The sequence below is a fragment of the Oryx dammah genome, unplaced genomic scaffold (assembly GCF_014754425.2).
Source record: "Oryx dammah isolate SB20612 unplaced genomic scaffold, SCBI_Odam_1.1 HiC_scaffold_5, whole genome shotgun sequence".
Classification (NCBI taxonomy): domain Eukaryota; kingdom Metazoa; phylum Chordata; class Mammalia; order Artiodactyla; family Bovidae; genus Oryx; species Oryx dammah.
The window spans coordinates 48,551,030-48,570,185 of NW_024070189.1; the positions used below are offsets into that span (position 1 = coordinate 48,551,030).

General features: G+C 54.4%; 1 protein-coding gene across 4 annotated transcripts in view; it reads left to right on the forward strand.

Annotated features, from left to right (window-relative positions):
* Positions 1 to 19,156, forward strand: part of PDGFRB (platelet derived growth factor receptor beta) — a 37,736-nt gene that overhangs the window by 6,193 nt on the left and 12,387 nt on the right. Inside the window, exons 1-11 of one of the 4 annotated variants that reach the window (XM_040239583.1) lie at positions 6,290 to 6,371; positions 7,667 to 7,766; positions 9,921 to 9,966; positions 11,071 to 11,394; positions 11,919 to 12,185; positions 12,896 to 13,023; positions 13,139 to 13,310; positions 14,105 to 14,297; positions 14,987 to 15,102; positions 16,447 to 16,570; positions 16,995 to 17,206. In XM_040239583.1, the coding sequence (XP_040095517.1) occupies positions 9,927 to 9,966; positions 11,071 to 11,394; positions 11,919 to 12,185; positions 12,896 to 13,023; positions 13,139 to 13,310; positions 14,105 to 14,297; positions 14,987 to 15,102; positions 16,447 to 16,570; positions 16,995 to 17,206 (1,576 nt within the window). In that variant the 5' untranslated portion in view covers positions 6,290 to 6,371; positions 7,667 to 7,766; positions 9,921 to 9,926. Of the gene's footprint in view, positions 1 to 6,249; positions 6,372 to 7,666; positions 7,767 to 9,920; positions 9,967 to 11,070; positions 11,395 to 11,918; positions 12,220 to 12,895; positions 13,024 to 13,138; positions 13,311 to 14,104; positions 14,298 to 14,986; positions 15,103 to 16,446; positions 16,571 to 16,994; positions 17,207 to 19,156 lie in introns of those variants that run through there. The other 3 variants (XM_040239581.1, XM_040239582.1, XM_040239584.1) reach the window with 3 other exon arrangements.

A 19,156-nucleotide genomic window follows, 5' to 3' on the forward strand; every position in this document is an offset into this window, starting at 1 on the left:
CCCTAGTCTTTTCCCAAAGTGACCCTTACCCTCCTTCTCTGCCCATCACCTGCCTCTTTGATGAAAAGCCCCAATCTCCAGCCTCACAGTTCTTTGTTTGCCATCACCCGATGCCTCACGATCTCCCACTTCCTTAACTGCTCATACAGAGCTTCTGTGGAATAGCCTTCCCTGGAGTCATCCCCCAGAGAGCCCAACTCACAGCCACTCCTCTCCCTCAAACCATCCTATAATCCTAACAGTTACCACTGACTGAGGACCTGTCATATGTCAGGAACCTTTCATCATCTCTACCCCTCATAGCAATGGAAAAGGGTGTCTCTTTTGCTGTTTTCCAAGAAAATGGGACTCAGGGAAGTTAAACTCAGAGAAGTTGCATGGTTATGAGGCAGTGGATTAAGTGGCTGGGATTGCTGCTCCTGGCCTGGCTGAGCCCCTCTGGGTGCTTTCACTTCCCTAGGAGGCATCAGGCACTGCCCCCTGGCATCAGCGTTCCATATGTCTGTTCAGCCCCTCATCATCCTGAACCATCACCTCCCTAGATAGAAAGGTTCACCACTGCCTGCTATCCCGGTTTCCCAGCCCAGGGAGTCCCGAGTCATGACGGGGCAGCTGAGGACCAGAGAGTTGACCTTCCACAGCCATCTGAGCTCATGCTGAGTAAGCATCTATTGAGCACCTGTGTGCGTGCTAAGTCACTTCAGTTGTGTCCGACTCTGTGACCCTGTGGACCATAGCCCGCCAGGCTCCTCTGTCCATGGGATTCTCCAGGCAAGAATGCCAGAGTGGGTTGCCATGCCCTCCTCCAGGGGATCTTCCCGACCCAGGGATCAAACCCGTATCTCTTATGTCTCCTGCATTGACAGGCGGGTCGTTTACCACTAGTGCCACCTGGGAAACCCATATTGGGCACCTACTGTAAGCCTAATCCTATATGAGGAACTTGAAGATATCCCCCAGATTGTTAGGTGGGCTTTCTCATTTGTGAAAAGTTGAACTAAGGGACTAAGACAAAGAGCAGGTTGGCAGACAGTGGACTGGGAGTCATTAGCCTTGGGTTTTGGTCCTGGAGGAGGGGACCCCACCCCTGCCCAAGCTGAGCCTGCTGACACCCCCAGTAACAACAGCAGCGATCCTTCCTGGCTTTCTCACCACCCCGTTTCCCACACGGACCCCTTTGCTGACAAGCCTAGCCTAGCTGGGTCTCAAGGCCAAATGAGTGAATGAGTGAGTGACTTATTCTCCCATGAGTGAATGAAGAAGAGTCACGTGGCCACTGGCTTGGCCAAGGGCTGTGCGCCAGGCCCTGCTCTGTGCATTTTACTTGTATTAACTCATTCGAAGGCCTTGACAACTTGATGACGAGCCTGGACTTTGAGAGAGGAGACCCGAGGCACAGGGAGCCTGAGTAACAGTGAGTGGGAGACTCAAGGTGAGCTCCTGGAGGAAGGGGTGAGAGAACAGATGTGGAGAAAATAAGGGGACTAAGACGTGGGAGTTTTCTCCCCTCTGGCTCTGCCGCACAGGAGGGCTATGAGGGGAATCTCAATGCTCTGTAATTGGCATCAATTAATGGCAGATTCTTGTTAGCTAGCTGCCCCACCCGACGTGCAGACTCTGGGCTGCTGGGGGAAGGCCGCGTGCTGGTGGGTCAGTCCACACGGCCGAGGCCTGCCTGCCCCCTGCCCACTTGGCTCTGAGAACCCATTCTGTGTGCGGCCCCCACCCCAGCCCGGGGCTGATCCCGGGCTGGCAGCAGCCAGGGGAACAGAAGGTTTGCTTGTCTGCGCCTGCCGCACCCCCCTCCCCAGTCTGAGCCTGGGACCCCTCTCGGGGGCTCCTTTGGCTGCCAGGGCCTGGCGCTCTCTGTTGCCATGGCACCGGCCGGAGATGAGGCTCTGGGGGGCGGTGGGGGCGGGGTTGCAGGGAGGACAGCCGAAGGATGGTGGAGGCCTAGAACTCTGCAGCTGCAGGGGCCCCTGGGCCCTCTGAACAGTGGAAAGGGGGTGCTGGGGCCCCAGCAGGGCTAAGTCTGGACCCTGAATGCAGCATAGCATTGCACCTAGCCCGACTGCCGGGATGCTCCGTCTGAGGCCTTTGGGACAGGGCTTGTGGTAGACCAGAGCCCTGCTGTCCTCAGCAAAGACTCCTCTCCTCAGTGTAGATGCTGACCCCCAGGTTCTGCAGTGATGTCCCAGAAAGGTTCTGAGATCCCACCTTGCTTAACTTCCAAATTCCTGGGTGAGCTGGGGTAGATCCCCTGCTCAGGACTCTGACCTCTGAGGACCCCAAATAGCTGAGAGTTTGACCCCGTTAGGGTGAACTCATGTGGTCGTGCTTCTCTGGGAACAGACCTGTTTCTGGGCAGAAACTAGGCAGTCCAACATAGCGGTTAAGAATACATGTTTGGAGTCAGTCAGATGGGCCTGAGTTTGAATCTCAGCTTATCATTGGCTTTTATTAATTTGCTGTGTGTCCTTGAGCAAGTTGCCACACCTCTCTGAGACTTAGTTTCTTCCTCTATGAATAGGAATAATGATTGTACCCTCCTCACAGGATTGTTGTGAGGATGAAACCAAATTCCCAGGTCATGTCATTTAGCAGAGTGCTTGGCTCTGACTTAGTAAGGGCTTTTGTTTGTTTCCACATTGTGGAGCATCAGAAAAATGAACGGGAAAAAAGATGCCCTGCTTGTGGGGACAGGGGGTCATTGACAGTGGCAAATGGAAGCAGGACTAAAGGGCAGAGGATATAAAGAGACAGACGGAGCACACGTAATAAAAGTTTCCAAACAGCCTGACCCCTGAGGAACCTGAGCTGTTCAGAGTGGAATGGGCCACGGTGAGGTGGCGAGATCCCTATCATGGGAGGTGTGCAGTTGGGAGGCTCGACAATTGCAGAGAGGCTGGCGGGGAGGTGAAGTAGGAGGACTTATAGCCCATCTCACACCTAAGAATATAGAGTTCTGTGAAAAATGATGTGACTGTCTGCCTCTTTGTTCTGCCAACTTCAGTTTCACCTGGCTAAAGAGGGGAGAGGTTGGAAAACAGGGTGAACAAACAAGCCTGATGACTCCTTTATTGAACTCATACTGTGTGTCAGGCACAAGCTTGACGTCTTTGCCTCCTGCCTTAGAAAGGCTGTCACACGGGTGTTGAGCCTGTGTGCTCTGGGATCAGTCCACCTGGGATCGAGCACGGGCTCTACCACTGGTGAACTCTGTGACCTTGGGCAACGATTTGCCCTCTCTGTTCCTTGTTCTCCTTATCTATAAAATGCAGAAGCAACACCAATGTCATGGATTGTTCTGAGACCATTCACATTAAGGGCCTGGCCCAGGCATTGGGTGATAAGAACTAAATCACAGTTAGCTATTCTTATTTTCAAGGTCTTCTAAGTCCTTGTTCCTTTTTGAAGGGGGCATTGAGGCCCAGCTGGGATCCAGAGGACTCTAGTCCAGGGATCTACTGGGCCTGGGCAGAGCCAGGCCACAATGGCCCAGAGGGTGGCCGTGGGGACGAGCAGGGAGGCCAGTGAGGCGCCGGAGGAGGCAGGAAGCGTTTGCTTGGCGGGCGGGTGGACAAGGGTATGTGGCAGGCCTCCCTCCCTCTCTGACCTCCTTCTCAGACCGGTTCCCAGCCTGTGTGGGGACCCAGACCCCCTCCCCTGGGCCCCCAATGGCCACGAGGCACACACTGAGCGCTTTCCCACGAACTGTTCCAAGTAACTACGGCTGCTCCCGCTACCTCCAAGCGCCTGCTGCTACTCTGCGGCGGGTGAGGGGTGTGTGGCAGGAGAGGGGGCTCGGACTGGGAAGGATCAGTCCATGTTTTATCAGCCTGGCTCCAATCCAGACAGATGTTTCGTTTTATTTTGAACTTCCAGAAAAGAGGTCATTTCTTTCCACTGTGTCCCTGGGGAGGCCTGCTGGGGAGAGAAGAACAGAGTGAGTGACAAGAGCGTGGGGGCCTTGCTTGGGCCCCAGGGAGCTGGAAGGACAGCATCCTGCCCCTTCTGTGGTGATGAGCTGTCTGTCAGCAGGGTAGGGCGTGAAGGTTCTTACAGGCTGGGCTAAGAAGCCAGCTTTTATGTAGGGTGGATGGAGAGCTGTGGAGGCACCATGGAAGGACATGGTTGGGTGGGGATTTCAGGAAGGTTCCTCTGGTCAGGGGATGAGAACAGGCAGGAAGGCTCAGACTAGAGGCGAAATGGGAGTGTGTGGTACCATGGGGTAGCCAGAGGTCACCAAGCTTGTGCTGGAGGGGCTGGGGTAGGGCAATCAGAGTGATGTTCCATGGAACTGGCACTGTCCTTTCACCCCACGTGGACTTCCAGAACAGCTGGATCCCGTTCTAGGCCCCAACTTAGCTGATTTCTGCTGCTTTGTTTGGAGGACCTCATAGATACCTGGAAAACAGAAAGGTCCTCTGGGTCTAGAAGCAGCATGGCAGAGAACTGGGCCTGGGTGATTGTGTGGCATCACTGTGTGACTCAGGTCAGGCTGCTCACCCTCTCTGGTCTCCACATGATCCTGAAGTTTGTGGGGAGGTTCAGTGTGTGGGGTGGAATGCTCACCTTCAGCAGCAGAAGGGGTGTTGGATTGAGGGGGGCAGGTGAAATCTCCACAACCTCAGCTCAGTTCTAGCTTTCTAACCCCTGCCCATGACTATCTCCCAACCCAACGGACCCTGCTCTCCTTCCTGGCTCCCAGGATGGGGTTCCCTATCCATGCTTCAAGATGGCACCTACAGCTCAGCCCACTTGGGGTGAGCCCACAGAGCCACACCCTCTGCCATCACTCCCATACTCCCCCAACTGCTGGAGGGAGGACTCAGGCTTTGGCTCCAGATCCCTCTTGCCCCCACATACTCCCAGGCCTGGAGCTGGCTGCCTTCTTTGAGCTGAGTCATGACATCCTGGCCAGGGCCCCTCCCCACCACCCCGCCCCCATCCCAGCATTTCAACTCAGCACGGCTACTTCCAGAGCAGGGTCCTGAGAGTCACCCATGTCAACCCCAGCAGTGTTCTCAGGACAGCCCTGCCCACCCCATGTACAGATGGGGAAACTGAGGTTCAGAGAGGGGCAGGACTGTACAAGCAGGTGACAGAGCTGGGCTAGGACCCATATCCCCTCCTCTCAGCCAGGGATCTGCCCCTGAAGTTTGTGTCTGGGGTTGTGAAGTGTCCATGGTGTACAGGAGGGAGGACCAGACCCCCAGGCAGAAGACTGGAGTCTGCATCCCACTTCTGACAGCAACTTAGCAAGTCGCCTCCTCTGAGTCTGTTTCTAATCCCTGTCTGGCTGGGACAAGGCTGGGAAAGCAATATAAAGGTCTGTGTGTGGTGGGCGGGGGCAGTATCCTCTTGGGAGGGAGTGGATAGCAACTGTTGTTCAAACCCTGGGCCTTGAACCACCAGCCTCACATCAAAGCCAGGGCTGGAGGCAGGGGCTGCCCAGTCAGTTGAACTACAGTGCCCCATTGGCCCCCTGAACCTGGCCTGCTAGGTCAAAATCCTGACACTGGTCCCTGTCCTTCTCCAAGCCTCAGTTTTCCCATCTGCATAGGGATGCACAGGAAGAGGGTTGGATCAGATAGATGGTCCCTGAGGGCCTCAGAGCTCCGACATTCCAAGACTCTAACCCCATGACCCTAAGGCCAGGCCTCCCCCTCCCTCTGGCATCTTGTTTATTCAGAGCATCCCTGGCCCGAGACTGCAGGCTTCAAGCACCCCTCCTCTGTGAAGCAGGACTTCCTCCCATCCTCATCTCAATGCTATTTCTGCCTAGCTTGATCCTTGCCTCCAGACTGAGTGTCCCCCTGTCCCTTCAGGTACCCACATCCCCTCCAAATCCTAAAACCAGCTCAGGGCCAGCTCCCACTCCTTCTGTTCTGCCTCATCCTCATCTCAGAAAAAGATATTGTGCCTCCAGCACAGACACATTCCTGCCCCCTAAGTACTCCAAGCCAGAAATAGGAGTGGGGCTCATTTAGGATGCCTCTTTCTCCAGCCCCTCTGCATCCAGTCACCACGTCCTGTCATTCGGGGCTGGATAAGTCTCAGTCCTGTCTGTTGCCATCAGTCCCCGCTGACGTGGGGACAGCCAAACCCAGTAAACACAGTAGTGGTGGCAGAGCCATCTGCCTTGGCTCAATCTCTGCTCTGTGCTCTTAGGCAAGTAAATAAGCACTCCCTGCCTCAGTTTCCCCATCTAAAACAGGGTGATCCTTGTATCTGTCTACCTCATAGTGTTGTCTGAGGGGCAAATGAGTCAGTCTATGTCCAGTGCTCAGGAGAGTACCTGGCGCAGTAAGTGCACAGCACACGTTGACTTGTGGCTTGTCTGTGCCCACACGTGCCTGTGTGTTCAGGTGAATTTGGGGTCCCATGGGCACATGCTCTATGCGTGTTGTATGTGCATAGCTTTGCTTGTGCTAAGTACATGTGTGATTTAACCTGCATGTGTGCACCTCACACGGGCACGTGGGAGAGCCCCGAGGAGGTGATGCAGGCGCGGTGGAGCCGCATGCCTGCATGTGTGGGTGTGCGCATGTCTGGTGCCGGCGTGCGGGCTGGGCACACACAGCGCCCGCTGCACACGGGTGTGTTTCAGAGCAGTGTGTGAGCGAGTGCGGAGGCAGCAGCCTGTACCGTGTGCACGTGCTCTCCGTGTGTGAGCCTCCCCCACTGGCAGCCGTGCAGGCCCCCCTCCCCAGCCTGCCTGTGTCGTGGGAGCCTCGGGACCCCGAGGGAGGGAAGCTGCTGCTAGCGGATGTGGCCAAGATGGACTGGATTTATTTAGATTAAGGCGGTGGGAAAGGAGTGGAGGTTTGTATGAGCAAGGCTGAGGCTCTGAGGAGGAATCCTCAAGCACACTTGTTCCTCTGGACTTGAGGTCATACCCTGGACTGAGGGGGTACCTCTGACTCACTGTGAGGAGCTGGGCAATTATCCCATCTCTGGGTGGATCTCTGTACCCCCAACCGAGCCAAAATAGGAAGAATCATGAGAACGTCCCACACAGCACTCGCCTCAGAAACAAAGGGGAGATCCCTGGGGGTCTCCTCCCTCTCTGTGCTCCAAGGGCCTTCTGAGGCAGGAGAGTGTGGTAGGAAGGGGATTCCTCCTCCCTATGTCCCGGGTGGCTCCTCCCTGGAAAGCAGTCCTGTCCCTGAAGAAGAGAAGTGGTCACAGGCAAGCCCTCTTCCCCTGTATCAGCCACTTGGGCCTTTCTGGGGTTGGCTGGAAACGTACAACCTCCGGGAAGCACAGAAGTCTATAGGCATTGGGTAGACACCTGGAGGTGTCAAGAGTCATCCAAGATGGCCCAGGAGGTTGGGCCCCAGTCCCCAGTCCGGTTCTTCCCCAGCCACCAGCTTGTTGCCCATGCCACACCTCCCCTGTCACCTCCAGGGGGCCATATTACCTGTTTATCTGTCTGAAGTCACCTGAAAAACAGAAGCCCAGAGAGGGAAAGACTCTGTCAAAGTACACACAGCAAATCTGGGACCAGACGGTTAGGGGATTGAATCCATGGAACGAAAATGGGTTATGGATGCTCATTTTGCTCCAGCCTCAGGAATGTTGCCTTTCCTCTCATCAACAACCCCATGTCCCCAGGCCACCCCGGCAGGAATAATAGTGACTAGAACCTTCTCTCTGGCAGTGTTAGAGCAAGGCTGGCTCTCTGAGATGATCCATCCAAACCTATCCCTGTATGGAAGGGGAAACTGACTCCCAGAGAGGGCTGGAGACTCAGTCTCGTGGTAGGTCTGAAGTCCCATGTGAAATGCTCATTTCATGGAGGGAGAAGCCAGTTCAAGATCCCTGGTTATCTATACTCTCCCTAAGGTGTCTCCACTCTCCCTGAGCTCCTTTGCCCATCCCATCCTCTCTCTGCAGCCTGATTCTGCCTTTTTGATATGACTGGGCCATGACTGTCTGTCTGTAGGTCTCTGCTGTCTGATCAAGAAGGCCCCTCCCAGCTCAGAGCCTCAGGGACTCTAATACCTCTGAGCCCCAGGTTTAGCAGAGAGGAGCCAGGGTCGGGGGCTGCTCACCCAGGGGCCTAGCACACAGCCTTCCAGAGCCAGGCCAGTCCTAGTTGTCATGACCTCCCATCTCCAGGCAAGCCGACCAAATTCCTCCTTTAGAATAATAAACAGTGTGGCCAGCCAGGGAGGTGGGGAGGGGATGGGCAAGGAGGCTGAAATGACCCCTTCCCCCAGCCTCCACTGCTAATGATTTTCTTTGGCTGAGATCTCTAGCAGGAAGGGGGGATCCAGAGAGGCACCCACTAAGGGGCAGATAGGCCTCTGTGGGGGCTGCTGGCTCCACTGTGGCGCTGCTTCGTCCTGCCGGAAGAGGTCTGGCAACCAGCTGGAGGGCTGCCGCAGGAGGGGTGGGCGGGGGGCACTGGGGATGCAGCCTCAGCATGGCTGGGCTTTGAGTCTAAAGCATTTGTGAGAGGGGCGGGGGCTCTCAGGCAGGCTGGTCTGAAGGGACGGGGAGAAAGAGGAAGAGGAGAGCAGATTTATTCAGGGAGTTCTTAGGGTGCTGAGCAGAGAGCTGAGACCAGCGGTCCCCAGTCCAGGCCCTTGCCTGTGTCCCATGGTGAATGTGTAAACACAGCCCTGCAAGTGAGCCACTTGCCATCGTCCTTTTTTTTGAGAGCTAGAGACAGAGGCCACTGAAACGTGATGGTGCAGGAGGTAACCCTGCTGGGGCTCAAACTCAGATCCTAGTCCTGGATTGCAAACTAAAAGGGATGAGATGAGGGTGGAGTGGGAGCAATCTGGCATGGGCTTAGGAGCCAGGCCAGGCTGGGCAGCCACTCAGGGAATGCACCAGGCCTTCTTGTCTCCTTATCACCTGGTCTCTCCCACATTTCTTGCCCTAGGACCCCCACCCACTCCTGGCCTCCTTCCTGTTGATACTGCGGTCAGAACTTTGCAAACCTGGGTATTGCTGGTTATTTTGGATCCTCGGATGGGGCTGCCAAGGGCAGGGAGAGGGTGAAGACCCATGTAGTCCGATCTGTCTCCCTCTGTGTCCCTGCTTCTCTTTCTGCCTCCATCACTGGGTGATTCCTGTCTGTATCTCTGAGTCTTTGTCTTTCTACCCCTATCGTTCCAGTCACTTTGTCTCCCTCCAGAACAAGCTCTGCCATGTAACCCTGGGCAAACTTCTTCCCCTCTTAAAGCCTCAGTTTCCCCATCTGAACACTGAAGGTGGGGGTGAGGGGGCTTGGATTCAGTAGTTTGCAAGGATGCCGTGCTGTGTGGTGAGGCCTCCTCTGGGTCCAGCCCCTGGCCCCTCCCCCTGGGCCTCCCTGTGCAGCTTGGGGCTGAGTTAGGGGGGCCAGGCATGGGGGGTGCCCCCCCACATTCCACAGCCCCACTCCCCCGCTTCCCTTCCCATAGCCGCCTCCATTTCCTGTTGTGCTTGTGGAACTGTGGGAGTTCTTTGGGTTCTGGCTTACCCCCTCCCTCTCCCTCAGGCCTTTCATCACACTTTCCTAAATATTTGTCCTGGCAGATAAGAGCCTGGTATTGGAACTGTCACCGGGAGGACAGGCTATTAGAGCCGGTGGGCCCCTGAACACCATCCAGGCCAAGACCCCACCCCCACCATATGTACCCAAGGAGAAGTGGGGGGGGTTCAGTCAAGGCCATCAGAGAAGTAGAGGCAGAGTCCAAGCAAGGTCCAGGCACCCCGAGACTTGGCCCAATTCAGGGGAACGAGCCCCTTGGGCATGAGTGCCCTCTTGGTGTGGGGTATGGGTAATCTTTGACTTTAGCCTAATGGATCCAGGGGCTGGGTGGCTGAAGCTGGGTCTTACTTTACAGGACCCAGGGCAGAGACGGCCTGTGGCACTGCCTCTGGCTACTCTGAGCCCTGACTCCTGTTTAACTTTGCAGGATACCATGCGGCTTCCGAGCACCCTGCGAGCTGCTGTCCTCAAAGGTAGGTAGGCTTGGGCAGGGATAGAGGGCCCTGGGGAACCTCTAGGTGGGACCCCGAAGCTGGCAGGGTGGTTTATGCTAGCACCAGGACCTGGGAGCCTAGGGACGCTGCTCTGCTCTTGAGCTTCGGTTCCCTGCCTTTCTAGTGGGTCTCAGTGGAGGCCTCCTTCCACTGTCCACCCCTCAGCTCAGAAACTTCAGTGGACCTCTGCCTGTCCAGAGCCATCAGCTCAAATCCTTGGTTTGGCCCTCCATACCCCATGTCCCCTCACCAACTGTCCCCACCCTCTTCCCTAACAGTCACTCTGGTCTCCCATCTCTTATCAGCACTTACTGATATTAGTCTGGCCTGTCTGGTTCTGGTGAAGGACTCCCCTCCTATTCATGGACCCCTCATTGGCTGTGAGCTCCCAAGTCTGGGTGGGCTTTTTCAAGCAATCAATGCTGACCAGGCAATCAGTGACCAGCCAAAGGTTCACCCAAGGATGACTGACCCACTGGCTGAGCACCCATCCATCTAAACGGGTGCTTATTTTCACCTCCAGGGTTTTCAGCTGCTGAGGCTGGGCACAAGGCCTACAGCGTCCTTCCCCAGGGCATCAGCAAGCAGAGAGAAAACCAATCACTCGACATCCCCAGCACCCTTCAGCCTCCAGGGACCTCAGTCTCTTTCCTGACCTGATCTGGCCCACTCTGGACTATGTTGGCCACCACCTCCCTAAGCAGGGCCATCTCTGGGCTTGGGGCACAACCTGGGCAGCTGGGGCAGCTGCAGGGAAGAGGCTCAGAAAGTGACCTGGGAAGTAATGCAGGAACTGGGGGCCTGGGAATTGCTTCCCAAGGATTTCCTGATGTCTTTGAGAGAACATGCCTGCAGCCTGAATGCTGCACTGCAGAAGGACTGCAAGGCTGGGGGTCTCTAGGCACTGGGAGCAAGAGGCCAGGAGTCCCTGGGGACTAGACCCTGAGCAAGCAGGTCTCGGAGCCAGGGGTTCCAGTCTCTGTTTTCTGCGGATTAGGGAGGTGTGCTCCTCAGGGCCAGCTGTGGAAAGAGGTGCCATTCATTGCTCTTGTGCCCTGATGTCTGGTGCCTCCTCTCCCAAAGGCCAGTTGCTATTGCTGCTCCTGCTGTTTATGCTGGGACCACAGGCCTCCGGGGGCCTGGTCATCATACCCCCAGGGCCAGAACTCGTCCTCAACCTCTCCAGCACCTTTGTTCTGACCTGCTCGGGCCCAGCTCCAGTGGTGTGGGAACGGATGTCCCAGAAACCCCCACAGGAAATGACCAAGACCCAGGACGGCACATTCTCCAGCGTGCTGACACTGGTCAACATCACTGGACTAGACACAGGAGAATACTTCTGTGGCTACAAAGGCTCCCATGGGCTGGAGGCCAGTGAGCGAAAACGGCTCTACATCTTTGTGCCAGGTGAGGACCCCTGGCCGATGCACTACTCCTCTACTGCCCTTCTCAGCTGCAGGCATCTGGGGGAGCTCAGAGGGCGCTTTACTGAGATGGTGAAACAGCCATCTCAGAAACGCAGATGAATCAGGGAATCCAGCCTGGCTCAGTCCAGGAGTATGTCCACTCCCACCCCTGGTTCTAGATATTTGTCTGCTGTCTGCCAGCCCACCCCATTCCTGGTTCCCAAGAATGCTGCATTCTCAGCTGGTTCCAATATGCACCCCCTTGGCCTCCACATCCCATCTTCCCCATTTGCCAAGCTCCAGGTCACCAGCTGTCCTTCAGCTTGTGACTTATCTTCTTTCTCAGGCTGATGCTGTCCATATCAAATGCTAAAGCTAGAAGGGACCTCTGAGAGCATGCTTCTTCTGTAGAAGGTAGACTGAGGGGCAGAGAGGAGAGAGACTTGTTCAAGGTGACAGAGCAAATCAGGGAAGAGCCAGAAACCCAGCTCCTCTGACTCACCTTCTTGGCCCTGCCTCTGGCAGATCCTTCTGTGGGCTTCCTCCCTGTCGACCCTGAGGAGCTATTCATCTTTCTCACGGAAATAACTGAGACCACAATTCCATGCCGAGTGACGGATCCGAGGCTGGTGGTGATGCTGCACGAGAAGAAGGTGGATGTCCCTCTGCCCATAGCCTATGACCCTCAACGTGGCTTCTCTGGTACCTTTGAGGACAAGACCTACATCTGCAAAACCACCATCGGGGACAGGGAGGTGGATTCCGACGCCTACCATGTCTACAGCCTCCAGGGTGAGCCCCCTTTCTGGCCTGGTGCTCAGCCAAGGCAAGTCTGACCCTCCACAGAGGGAAAGACCTTTTCAGATTATCAAGTGTGCAATTCCATTTTCACTGGATTCTCACTACAGCTATGGAAGGCAGGTATGTTGCCCTATTTTACAGATGAGAAAACTGAGGCTCAGAAAGAGGATGAAGTATGCTGAAGGTAATGGGAAGCATTAGTGGTGGAGCTGGGCTGTATATACTGTGGTAGGCAAAGGCACAGGCTTTCAACCAGTGGGATTTGAATCCCAGCTCTGCTACTTCCCATCTGAGTGACTTCGCACAGGCAAATAATCTCTCAAAGTCGGCTTCTTCCTCTGTAAAATAGGGATAATACAGACCATTTATCTAGGGGGATTATTGTGAAGATTAAATAAACGATGGAGAGTACCTGGTTGTGCTCAGTAAGTTTCTTTTGTACTTAGGTGCCCAGAGAGTACTTTGATTTCAAAACATTCTAGAAAGCCAGTTTCATGAGGACAGGAATTTTGTCTTTTGTATTTCCTGCTAAAGCCCTAGTGCCTAGAATAGGACTTGGCATATAGTAGGTATTTAATAAATATTTGTTGAAAGAATGAATCTTCCACACACCAGTCATGCCCTCCCTCTGTGGACCCTGACCCCATCCCTAAACTGATGTTTGTGACTTCTTCAGCCCTAAGCCAATCTCTTTCCACCAGTGTCATCCATCAATGTCTCAGTGAATGCAGTGCAGACTGTGGTCCGCCAAGGGGAGAATATCACCATCATGTGCATTGTGACCGGGAATGAGGTGGTCAACTTTGAGTGGACATACCCACGCATGGAGGTAATGCCAGGCCACAGGTTAGAGGAAGGGTCAGGCAGGGATGGATACTTCAGCTTATAGCCTGACTCCCTGGACCTTTTCTGATGCGGGGTGCTTGCCCCAACTGTCCCTACAGAGTGGGCGCCTGGTGGAGCCAGTGACTGACTTCCTCTTTGAAATGCCCCACATACGTTCTATCCTGCACATCCCCAGTGCTGAGCTGGGAGACTCAGGGACCTACATCTGCAATGTGTCAGAAAGTGTGAGCGACCATCGTGATGAAAAGGCTATCAATGTCACCGTGGTCGGTGAGTGCCTTGAGCTTAGCCCCAGCCTTCATTCTGAACTGGACCCAGACCTTGTCACAGCCCTGGGGTACAGTCAGCCATGTTCTAATCCAGCTCAAGCCTCAGTGCCAACCAAAGCCCCATTTCCAGGATCAACCCAACCAAAGCACAGTATCAGCTCCAAAACCAGTCCTAATCCCAACCTCGACTTCCCAGCTAGCCAGAACCTTAGCATCAACCCGATTTCTAAATCCCTACTGCTTCCCTGGTGGCTCAAAGGTTAAATCGTCTGCCTGCGATGAGGGAGACCTGGGTTCGATCCCTGGGTCGGGAAGATCCCCTGGAGAAGGAAATGGCAACCCACTCCAGTATTCTTGCCTGGAGAATGCCATGGACAGAGGAGCCTGGTAGGTTACAGTCCACGGGGTCGCAAAGAGTCCAGCATGGCTGAGCGATTTCACTTTCACTTACACTGCCATTCCAGGCCCAGGCCACCCCATCCCCAAATTGAAGCAGGCTATAACTCATCTCAGCCACAATCACGCACACCTAAAGAGCATTGCAACTCTAGTCTCGATCTTGAACCCTGCCCCCAAACCAATATCAGACTCAAATTTGGTTCCTGCTCCAGTCCATCCCAGTCCCAACCTGAAACCCCAAGCTCAGGTTCAGTTCCTAAAGCCTGAAGCCCCGCCTCCAGTATGCTGGGCTCCTTGGGTGTACAGCTGATGCCCCGCCCCAGGAGCCCCGCCCCCAGGAGGTGCTGCCCCATTGGCTCAGGGCACAGCCCCACCCCCGACGGCTGCCCCTTGCAGAGAACGGCTATGTGCGGCTGCTGGGAGAGCTGGACCCTGTACAATTCGCCGAGCTCCACCGCAGCCGGACACTGCAGGTGGTGTTTGAGGCCTACCCGCCGCCCACTGTCATGTGGTTCAAGGACAACCGAACCCTGGGTGACTCTAGCGCCGGCGAGATCGTGCTGTCCACGCACAATGTGTCTGAGACTCGGTGAGCAGCCACCTGTCCACTCTATTATAATAGTTGTTGTTCTCTGCAGCCGCTAGGCAGCCCACAGCCTTAAGACCTATCGAGGCCCATCTTTCCTGAGAGCCTACTACGTGACAGGCACCCTGCCAGGCCACTGTGCCAGGCACTGGGGGCACTGCCTAGAATAGAACCAGACAGTTCCATCCTTCCTAGAGTTTCCTCTCTAGAGGGGAAAACAGACGCTGGTCAGATGACCACCCAGATGTTTAGTTGTCCTTGTGATGGGTGGAGCCAGCAGGAAGCAGCCCTGGAGAAAAAGACAGATGACTAGGAAGAGGGCCAGGCAGGCCCCTGCCACCTATCCAAGAATGTGGCCCTGAGGCTGGAGATTAGCAGGCCGACCTGAGGTGCTGTATGTTAGAATAAGGCAGTTCAGGCCTTTCTGAAAGGGATGGAATGTGGACAAACAGACATAGTGCTTCCCCTCCACCATGCCCTCCACCCCAATCCTCCTAACCCTCCCTCTTGGCTCACTGGAGCTGCCTATGGGTGGGGATCCAAAAGTCCTGGCACTGCTACTGACAGCCATGTGACCTTGGCAATCCCCTTCTACTCCCTGGGCCTTGTTTTTCTTATCTTTACAAGAAAGGTGGGGGCTTGTAAGAGTTCTCCCAGCTCTGACAGCTGGTCCCCTGGCCTGTCCTCCTCAGGTATGTGTCAGAGCTGACACTCGTGCGGGTAAAGGTGGCTGAGGCTGGCTACTACAACATGCGGGCCTTCCATGAGGATGCTGAAGCCCAGCTCTCCTTCCAGCTGCAGGTCAATGGTGAGGAGCCTTCCCCCCTGCTTTCCTTCCCCTGACCCTCCCACCTCTATTCTCTCTCCATTCCTACACTGGCCATCCACCCAGAGGAGGAGCAGAAGAGGGAGTCCAGGACTCAGAGGGCTGGATTCTAGACCAGGCTCCAACCCTGACCACGGCTGTATGCACATCCTCTCTTTGGGCTTCAGTTTCCCCAGCTTTACCCAGTGCAAGGAAGTCATTGCACTAGACTGGTGTTTGCAAAACCTCAGGCATTCATGTCCCAGTGCCATGATTTTTCCTTCTCACACACCACGTACACTATACTACTAATTAGATGTTTATTGAGCAGCTACACTATGCCAGTCCATTCAAGGTTCTTGAGGCCCTGCCATGGTAGAGCTTGCATCTTAGTGGGAGGAAGAAAAACATTCAGGAGTGGGGGAGAAAACCAGCAAGCCAGGTACAAGCAAGTGCTGTGAAAGAAAACAATAAAAGCTAGGTAAGGAGGATAGAGTCCTGTGGACTGGGGAGTGAGGAGAGCTACAGGTTCAATAGCATGATCAGGGTTGACTGCATGGAGATGACATTTGTGTGAAGACTTGGAGAAGGTGAGGGCATTAGCCAAGTGGCTATCTGGGAAAAGGGCACACCAGGCAGTACGAAGGCAACATTGAAAGGCTTGTGTGGCCAGAACAGAGTGAGAGATAAATGGTGCAGAGGTCAGAGATGACCTTGAACTGTGGGAGATGAGATCAGAGTTGAGGTTGGCAGTTGGGGGCCCATGGGAGGATAGATAGTCTAGGCCCTCATGGGCTAGACTATGGACTTTGGCTTTTACTGTGACTGAAATGAAAAGCCACTGCAGGGTTTTGAGCAGAGAAATGACACGATAATGACTTAATGTTTTGTGGACTAACTTCCTAAAAATAAATTTATTTTGACTGAAAATTGAACCTCTCCATTGTAGATGGAAAATCAGCATCACATGTCATAAATATAAAGCAACCACTAAAATAAACTCTGAGAAAACAAACCAAAAAAAAATGCTATTAAATCTTGGCTCCATGTTCTTGCTGGTCCAGGACTCTGATCCGAGGCTTGCCCTCTCTTTGTTAAAAGGGAAGATTAGAAAATCTTAGGTGTTAAAGACAGACTAGCACCCCACAGGCATTCCCTTTGAAGTACCCAGAAGGGGAATCTGTCAGTTTTCACACGTGAGTCCTGGTATTTAACGCTCACCTGCAGTCTGCAGTTCCCCTCCCCCTCCCCCAAGGGAGACTCTGGACCAAGTCTTCCCTGAAGGCCTTGCTCATTGACTGTCTATTCTGACCTCTCCACCTCTCTGCCTGCTCCCTCTCCATGCAGTGCCTGTCCGTGTGCTGGAGCTGAGCGAGAGCCACCCTGCCAATGGGGAGCAGACAGTTCGTTGTCGCGGCCGGGGCATGCCCCAGCCACACCTCACCTGGTCTACCTGCAGTGACCTCAAAAGGTGAGCAGACCCCCAAGCCTCAGTTTCCCAGGGTACCCACAGCTAACTAGATGGACTCAGTGAAAATCGTCTAGTCTGGAACCTTCCTCTGGGAACACTGTTCCAGGTTAGAGCCATAGTCTAGAAGACGTGGCTTCTTGGAGATGCTCTGCATGACCTAAACTGTCGCTTTGACCCTAAGGGTCAAACGAAGGGAGCGGATTTTGCAATCCAGAGTTCCCAATTCTAGGGTAGGAGCGCCCCTGCTGGTCAGTCGAGAGATCACATGAGGAACCCACTAAGGAGCAGGCAGTGGGAAAAAGGAACTAGACAGGCCCGGCTTCCTTCCACCACCGCACAGTGGCGCTGCCTGCTTATGGCCTCAGTTTTCCCACCCGTGTAGGGTGGGAAGGGACTGGAAGTCGACCTGGCCGCTTCTCGGCAGGTGTCCGCGGGAGCTGCCGCCCACGCCGCTGGGGAACAGTTCCGAGGAGGAGAGCCAGCTAGAGACGAATGTGACATACTGGGCGGAGGAGCAGGAGTTCGAGGTGGTGAGCACACTGCGCCTGCGCCATGTGGATCAGCCGCTGTCCGTGCGCTGCACGCTGCACAACCTGCTGGGCTACGACGTGCAGGAGGTCACCGTGGTGCCACACTGTGAGTCCTCCATCCTCTGTGGCCCCTTGACGACCCCTCACCTCCACCTCCACCCTGCTATACTTGGATCTGTGTCTGTATGCCCATGGCAGGCCAGAGTTGGCGGGGCCAGGGCACTCGGGAGCGCTGCGAGTGTATGTTCCTATGCGCTTACACAACAGCACAATACTGGCACACGTGTGTACATCCACCAGTGTATTGTGTAAACCATGACTATGAACAACTCTATCTCCTTATGTATGTACATTGTATATATGTGTACTTGAGCATGCCTCATCCTTGGACATTGGTGTAAACCCTCCAAGTGTAGATTTGTAAAGCAGGTAGTGAAGAATGTCTCATCCTCACATACATGCATAAAGCTTGAGCATGTGTCTGTAAGCATGTACACAAGCATATTTGTGGGTGTAAACCCAGTAAGTATATGTTTGTAAACCACATACATGAGCATCCCAATCCCTGGGCAGATATGTAAACCCACAAGTGTATGTCTGTAGGTGTGTATATGTGGTACACAATCCCCATATAAGTGTGCAAACAGTGCATGTACAACCCCTGTGCAGCGTGCAAACTGGCATTATGCATGTCTGTAAGCATGGAGATGCAGCACACCTTTCAGTAAAAGTGTGCAACCCAATCCCCCATGTATATGCTTGCTGAGCCATGCATGTCTGGTAGTAGGTGCACATCCATGCATAATTCTCACCCACGTGAACAGTCACTACGGTGCCCAGATGCTTTTGCTACCTGCCAGTCCCAGTGCGTGCATGGACCTGTATGCATAAACTTCATTTATGCACCTGTTTCCTCATCCAGTAAATAGTCACAGGGTCTCAGCTTCTCTCTGGAGAAAGCCCAGCCCTGCCTGTCCTCCTAGTGCCTATGGTCCAGAAAGGACACAGACGAGGAACTAGGCAACCTCACTGTGAGGGTCAGCTTCTGGGGGGAAAGCCTAGAGGGAGAAGGAGCTCCATCCCCATCTATAGGATTCAGAAAAGTATCCTAGTGAAATGAAGCTTTAGGCCAATATCTGAAAGATAACTAGGAATTAGCCTAGTGAGGAATGGTGCTCCAGTCAGAGGGAACAGCCTGTTTAAAAGCCCAGAGGCAAAGTGAACTCAGAGCAATTAAAGAAATCAGTGTGGTTGGAGAACAGAGTTTGTTATGTATTTAGGGGCTGGGGAGGAGGGAAAGGGAAAGGACTACAAGAGCAGCCAGAAGCCAGTGTGGGCAGAGCTGTGAAGGTCATACAAGGCGTTCTGGGCACACTTATGCCGGCACTTAGGTAGCCATTTGGGCTTGTATAAGCAGATACTTCTTTACCCAGACCTGCCTTCCCCTGCCCTGTGGTGGGGTGGATGGAGGTTTTAATGCCTTATCTCGTCTACACTCCTATACATACCTTCATATTCCTGAGCAAGTGGGCACCTACCGACCAACTCTGAGCAAGGCAGAAGTAAAACTTTTGTGTGCCATCTGAGGGGGAAGCCGTGTACCGCCTCACAGGGAACTGTCACGGCTGGGTGAAGTCCCCTCTTTTTGCTCAGAAGATGTAAGCTCCCTAGAGCTCTCTAGGGAGCAGAAAATGGCCTGTGGGGGACAGGGGAGGAGGGAGGGAGTTTCCAAGGAGCTTCATGGGTGGCCAGAGGGGCAGGACAGGGGTGATGAGGGTCTGGCTGAATGAGGAGGAAGTGGGAAGAAGTGGGTATGTGCAGCAAAGAGGCTGAGGCTTTGAGGGTAGAGGAGACTCAGGGCTTGGGGGACCCAGAGTTGGCCCTGTATGGTTACCTCTGCTGCCTGGCCCCTTCCTCAGTCTGCTTTACGATTGCCATCACTGCGGGTGGGGGTAGGGGAGGGGAAACAGGCTCTTTTGTGGAGTCTGTGTGCCTCAGGCTATGGGAGTTCAATTATTGGATCCATCGGCCTCTGTCCTAGCTGTGACAAGCCCCC